Here is a 7,499-nt window from a genome sequence, read left to right on the forward strand (position 1 = left end):
GTGTGTGTGTGTGTGTGTGTGTGTGTGTGTGTGTGTGTGTGTGTGTATGTGTGTTGAGTTAGGATCTCACCATGTTACCCAGGTCTCACTTTTCAACTCTAGCAATTCTTTGTCTTTAGCAGAGGCTACAGGCATACCATGTGACACCCTGTTGGCTCATAATTCTAAAAGCCTTATGTCCTCTGTTATTTAAGAACTATAATAGGCATATTAGGTGGGAACTAATCCATTAACAGAAAAGCAATTATGATTGAGAGCTAGATGCTACTGTTCAGCTATAAGTAAAGAAACTGAGTCTTAAAGAGGTTTTAGACTCTAGTCAGAAGTTTTTCCAGTATTTAGGTGCTGTAAAATGAAGTAATAAGCTTTAGTATGCTAAAGAAGAACCTTAATTTTTAATTTTAAATTTAATAGATATCTTTAGGCACATACAAAAATGAGATTAGTATAATGTGTGTGCCATCACACAACTTCATTTTGCCATTATTCTGTCCACCTCTCAACACTACTTTTTTTCACTTTGCAGAATATTTTAAAACAAACTCACATACTGTATCATTTTTAAATGTTTTTTTAATGGTGAAAGTACTGTACAGAGGGGTTGCAATTACATGAGCAAGGTAATGAGTACATTTCTTATCAAGCACATGTTGACCCATTGCAACAATGAGGTGTACAAGATGCTATGTCAAAAAACAAACTTTACAATGATGGGGGGTAGGGGGAGGCATATAGTCGTAGAGATGGGAGGGCAGGAATGGTAGGCAAAAAACAAAAGAGGAGGCAACAATACTATATCACTTCTTTTTTTTTGGTCCGATCGTGGGGCCTGAACTCTGGTCCTGGGCGCTGTCCCTCAGCCCTTCAGCTCAAGGCTAGCACTCTACCACTTGAGCCACAGTGCCACTTCCAGCTTTTTTTTTCTGCTTATGTGGTGCTGAGGAATCGAACCCAGGGCCTCATGTATGCAAGGCAAGCACTCTACCACTGAGCCACCTTCCCAGCCCATCATTTTAACCATAAATTCTTCAAGATGATCATTGATTTTTAAATTTGGCTGAATGTCGCCATATAAAACACAAATCTATGGAATTTTATATTAATGTAATATAGTATTTGGTTATGTATATGTAACAATCAGATTACCAAGTCTACTTCCATGAAAATGTAAGGTTTCAGTGTACTGTTTTTAGGACTCAGAAGTATTTCTAATCTAGAATATTTTGAGTCACATTGATGATTTTGAGGGGGAGATTTAATCAAAGGAAATTATATTGTAATTATAGGCTCTGTTACTGGAAAATAGATGCTTTTATAAAAATCTGTTCTAAACACATTTATGGAATTTTAAGAGATTCTTATTAAGTTTCATTTTCTTCACTTTTTAGAGGGAAATATAATGCTTCTCACTAAAACTAGTCTTCCTACATGGATACCAAGCATTATATACCTTACTTATAGAATTTTGCTGCTTCGTGTGTTTTGTGTCTTTATTTCTTGTTTTCTATCCCTGTCAGCTTATGGTGCTTCCACTTCACTGAAAACAAAACAAACCTTTCCTTGATATTATGTCCCAGCCACCTGTCTGAAAACTTGTGCTGACATTTTTTTGCCTGAGGGAGAGGTCCAAGGAAAAGGCTTAAATTCTTTAGTTTTGATAAAAGATTCTTTATATTCATCTCCCAAATACTTTCCATCTTCACTTGTCACTTTTCCCAAATATTTTTCAAGTTCTTTTTTGATAATAATTATAGCAAACTACACCTTCACAAGATTCTCACACTACTATGTTGTTTATATGCAAATTATATACCACATTAAAGTTTAGAAATAGAATTTCTCATCATTGGAAAGTCAATAGAGTTCACTAAGTATTTAAATTTCCACTGTAATTATTACACTGGGCTCATTTGCTAGTCCCTTGTATATTTTGGAAGTTGAAATCCATGTGCAATTGAATATAACACCAAGAGAAATCACAGTGATAATTTGTACGTAGTATATAAAGAGCTTTGTTTGTTGGAGATAGTGTTGTTTTATGATATGATTCTGTGCTGAAAAATTTAAATCAAACTATTATCTAATTCTGTTTTCTAATTTTATTTTTTAGGGACAGTATGGAAATTACCAGCAGTGAAAAGTACTTACATTCCAATAGCCAGTATCTATTAGTAGCCATATTGTCACCTCAGCACTGTGGACGCCTCCCTGTGAAGACATCCTTCCATTCCATCTAGTTTTGGGGAAAACCTTGTGGATAAATGGCTGTTTCATCCCTAAACGGCCTTTGTGGTTTAGTTGTAAAAGGCTTTAGTAGCTCAAAAATATTCCTGATTTCACATTTCTACTCTAGATGGCAACATTGGACAGAAAATACAATGATATAATTTGCAGAGATTTCAGAACTGTGTTTCAAATGGACTGTTAGAGACTGAAAGGTGTGAACAGCTTTGTATGTTTATGAAGGTTAAGGGAATTTGATACTTTTCCACAGATTCTTTTGTAGGGGGAGGAGGGAATGTACACTTTTTACAGCAGCAATATTTTGTATATTATGTTTATTTCATGTGGTAAATATGCAAAGCGGTACACTACGCACTGGATAGCATCAGAAATCCTGTTAATGTGGACTGGAGTGGTAGATGCTTGATTGTTTTGCTCTCAAAATGGTTTACCATGAAGATAAAGGTGAGGGAAAAGACAAAAGCACACCATATGTCCACTATTATGTTCTCATAGAGGAGAATCAAATTCCTTTTATCTATCAGATAATCAAGGGCACTTGATACAGTTTTTGAGTAAAATGACTTTTTTTTCAAGCCTTCCAATTTTGTGGATTAAAATCTTTTTTATAAAGATTGTTTATAAAACTTTTAAAATATGATGCAATAAGAATTACTTTATGTTGGACCTGAGGAATCTTTTGGTTTCATGTAAAGGAAGTGGTAATCTCCTAAAATAGCAATAACTGAAAATGAAAGTGTTAATTTTACCTTATTTACATAATCAGGGAACTTAGTAAGTTATATGAAAACATTTTATAGATGATATCAAAGAAGAGTCAACCTTGATCCAGTAATTTTATTTTTTAACATTAAAAGAATTGGTTTATATAACAAAATAGTTTGAGAGACTTTACAAACCTTAATTTCAACTGGAAATAATGCTTTTATGTTTTTTCCCTTTTCATATTGGATAATATAACAGATGTCTAGGAAAGTTCTTGTTGAGGAGGTTTATTTGGATAAAGCATAGAGGTTGAAGTTTAGTCTCTTTGTTTGTAAGCATAGCATATTTAATCATTATTTGAGACTGGCCTATGCCTGATTGTTTCAGCTCAATTTAGGGATATTGCACTGAGCAGGAAAGCATGCACTGAGAAATTTCCAACCATAGTTATTTAAGCATAATCTGAAAACATCTAGCCCAAAGGTAAGTTCCTATTTTCATCACAGTTGGTTGTGCCCAGGGAATAAGATGTATTCTTTATAATTGAATTGGTTTTTTCCACTTCTAACTGGAAACAAAACAGAAGGGGTGCCATACATTTGAATAAGCAGAACATACTGTTCTCAACATACTGTAATCAAAAGAGGAATTTCAGTGTCTCTGTGTGTATGAGAGCGAGAGTGTGTGTGTGTTTTAAGGTCATAATAGATTTTTTTTTTCCAACTTGGTCAATAGAAAATGGACAGCAAGTTTGAACAGATTTAACATGGACAGCCTTACTGTGATTTGAAATGCTTTTAGGTTCTGTGCCAATTTTCCACCATTGTGTACTTTGTTACTATTTAAAACTGTATCAACTCTAACGGAAGAATAAATTATTTGTGATTTTAATTTTCTCATTTGTTTCTTTAAATTAGATCTCTTTGACTTTCCTGTTTTGCCTGGAGACTGCCGTGGGTTTTTATACAAGTTAGTCCAGTATAAGCAGACTGTATTTGTATTCGAGGACTTTATCAAAATTCTCTTGCCATGCCCAAGTTAATTAGAATTAACTGTTCAGTAATCAGAATGTTGTGCAGATTGTTTGTTACAGAATTCTTTCTCTGAAAATGAAGTCCATGAGGCTATAATCACGATGACTGAATTAGATAAATGAGTTGAGGAGACAAAATTAGACTGAACTCAACCTGGTATATATACGTTATCTCATTTGAAACAAGCTCAGCTGACATTAAGAAATAATTTGTCTTGCCAACCCATCTTCTGTTGTCTTATTCTCCTTTTAATGGAAACTAAAATTGCAATTTTAATAAGCAGAATTTCCTCCAGGACTTTGTTCCTGGAGACTAGTGCATTTGCAAGGTTTAATTGTTTTATAACAGTCCTATTTTGTAAAAGTTTTTAATTGGTGGTGACAAAAATTACCTTACTCCTTTGATACCAAGTTAGAAGAATAACTTATTGCCAGTAGCTTTCTACCAAATTTGACATTTCCATGGATTATATGTTGTAAAACCAAAATCCTATTTAACCAAAATGTATTTTAATGAATAAATAGCTTACCATCACATACCATTCCAGGAGCAAAGGATTACTAAGAAAAGAATAGAGTGGCTTTTGACAGACCATTTTAAAATACTCATTTGCTGGTTTCATTGTTTGAGAATATATTGGAATTGTTCTGTAGCTTTATTTAGGTGGCACATTGTTTGGACTTTAATCTTTGTAGGATAAGTTTTAAACATACATCAAAATAATGAAAAAAATATCATGAACCTCTGTGTTCCAGTAATCCAGTGTATTTACTTAGCAGTTCATGGCCAGTCTTTTCTTTCTGTATACCATCACATAAATGAGGCAAACATTCTTCTGTGAAATGCTGCCTTTTTTCACTTAAACTCATTCATAAAAAGAAAGATTAATAGAAATACCCTGAAAGTGTATCATTCTTTGTAATAATTTTTAAAATCACACTTCTTTTAACTTGTTTTATTCACATAACCACCATATTTTGATTTTTAAAGAAAAAATTCCATGCCATTTTAATACTTACCTTTAAAAAAGAAAACTTGAATGATCCCTATTCCTGCACCTCCTTTAATTTTTTATTGCTGCAAAGAGTAATAAAAACAGTTTCCATAAATTTTCTGTCAAATTTTTTTGTACGTTTTGGGATATTCCTATTCCGTACATTTTGTATATGCTAAGTATAAGGTTATGAACACTGAAAAAAAGTATCACCCTTAAAGAAATATGCTCCACAGTACCCATTTATTGGCATTGTTAGATTTTTAAAAACATGTTATCTCTGCACGTAATTTTGATTATTTGATTTATTTGTAAGTTGGACATAATACCGAATACTTGGTTAATACATTTTCTGATGTTCCTTTCAATATTTTTTATATACATATAATATGTATTATACACACATTTGTATGTATACACGTTCAGATGCAGATATAAATGTATAGAAAACTGGTTCTATAGGCACATACTGATCCTTTATGCTTCAGGTCTGTCTTCATTTTTAAACTTTGGTTATTATGACTTTCATTGTATTATAGTTTTATGGTGTTATATAGAAAAAAAAATCTGACTTGCAACCTCTTTAACTTACAAATTTATAAAAAGTATTCCTCATATTGATGTCATTTTTGAAGTTTATTGTACATGATATAATTGAGTGCATTAGCTTTTTCCATATATGGATAATCAGTTGTTTAAACATTTATTGAATAAACAATTTTTCTTCTAATGATTTGAGATACCTTCTTATTCCTTTTAGTAAAAATTAATTATAGTTAAATCATGTTATGTAAATTTATAGATTAAGTGGAAAAATCCATCAGAAAGAAGAGCTAGGTTCATTTAAGTGAGTACTTAATTGCCATGAAGTTGTGGTTCTTTTGTTTGCCCTAAAAAGGTGAGGTTTTTTTTTTTTGTATTGGATAAAAGTGATTCGCAAAATACAAACAATAACTGTCTACTTAATAGAATTTTTAAAATCAGTTTTTTTGGGGGGGGGTGTCCAGGCCTGGGCACTGTCCCTCAGTTCTTCAGCTCAAGGCTAGCGCTCTACCACTTGAGCCACAGCGCCACTTCCATTTTTTTTCTTTTTGCTTATGTGGTGCTGAGGAATCGAACTCAGGGTCTCATGCATGCAAGGCAAGCGCTCTACCACTGAGCCACCTTCCCAGCCCTAAAATCAGTTTTTGTACAATGAGTAGATCCTCTTTTTTTCTCTAGTTAAAATTGAGAAGGTCTTTGGTTTCTTTATACTGTTGAGTTAGGTTACCTGTTAGCTCTCCAGTGTATCTCTGAAGTATTAAGGAGGAAAAATTAAGAAACAAATGGAAAAATCCAATTGTTTATAAATCTAAATATTAAAACTAGGCAGTGAAGTACTGGATACATGACTTAGCAAGCTAGGAAGGCAAGCTGATCAAGTGCACAGCCCTGAGGAACACTGAAATGTAATTCAGAGTGAAATATAATTTTCATTAGTTCAGTTCAGATCTGTAGTAGGGTGACTATGTAAGTTATTGCTTACATTGGGAAACTTATGAGAATGAAATAGTAACATTTTTATTTTACACAAATATACGTATACATGCAGAGACAAATGTGTTAACATTTGTATATATTTTAAGAGATATGCTTATTTAACACATAGTTAATATCATTTGGATAAATAAATAATTTAAATATTATTGTCCTGATAGAGATCTGTAGTTTAAGAACTTAGGTATGTGAATAATAAATATATGTATTTAGGGGGGGGAAGGGGGAGAGGAGAAGGGTTGGGATTGGGGGGGAGGGGGGAGGCTGGGAAGGGATGTGAAGGGTAAACCAAAGGAGGAGGCTGCAATGCTTGGTAATAAATGTACGCATTATCCTGCCCATGTAATTGTAACCCCTCTGTATAGTATGTTCACAAATAAAAAATAAATATATTAAAAAAAATAAAAATAAAATAAATATATGTATTTAGGTTGTAATAAAGTCTTAAATATTTTGATTCATCATTTCTTATCTCTATTAGGGAATGTTGATTATCTCCCAATATTCTTTTTTTTTAATTTAATTTTTTTTTTGGGTCCGGTCATGGGGCCTGAACTCTGGGCCTGGGCGCTGTCCCTCAGCTCTTCAGCTCAAGGCTAGCGCTCTACCACTTGAGCCACAGTGCCACTTCCGGCTTTTTTCTTTTTGCTTATGGGGTGCTGAGGAATCGAGCCCAGGGCCTCAGGCATGCAAGGCAAGCGCTCTACCACTGAGCCACCTTCCCAGCCCCCCCCCCAATATTCTTTTTCTGAAAATAATCCTGTGTTTGGGGTAGATGTGTGGCTGTCTACCTAGAGACATTAACATCCTTTTTTATAGCTTGGCTTGAAGAGGACATGTTAGAAAGTTGGGCTGTTTAGATTAGAAAAATACTGTACCATTTGGGTTCAGTGATGAGATGCTTGCCTGTAAACCCATCTACTTGAGAGGCAGAAGAAGCTCGAGTATGGCAAAGCTAACCAGATCTTATTTCAAAAGCAACATGA

General features: G+C 33.7%; 1 protein-coding gene across 2 annotated transcripts in view; it reads left to right on the top strand.

The window, feature by feature from the left end:
- The window catches only part of Ss18 (synovial sarcoma translocation, chromosome 18), a 52,995-nt gene extending 49,155 nt beyond the window's left edge, over nt 1-3,840 (top strand). For both annotated transcript variants that reach the window (XM_013014885.1, XM_013014884.1), the window contains one exon: nt 2,111-3,840. In XM_013014885.1, coding sequence (XP_012870339.1) covers nt 2,111-2,137 — 27 coding nt within the window. In that variant the 3' untranslated portion in view covers nt 2,138-3,840. The remainder of the gene's footprint in view (nt 1-2,110) is intronic.
- The last annotated feature ends 3,659 nt before the right edge of the window (nt 3,841-7,499 follow it).

Source organism: Dipodomys ordii, unplaced genomic scaffold, assembly GCF_000151885.1.
Source record: "Dipodomys ordii isolate 6190 unplaced genomic scaffold, Dord_2.0 Scaffold25, whole genome shotgun sequence".
Classification (NCBI taxonomy): Eukaryota; Metazoa; Chordata; class Mammalia; order Rodentia; family Heteromyidae; genus Dipodomys; species Dipodomys ordii.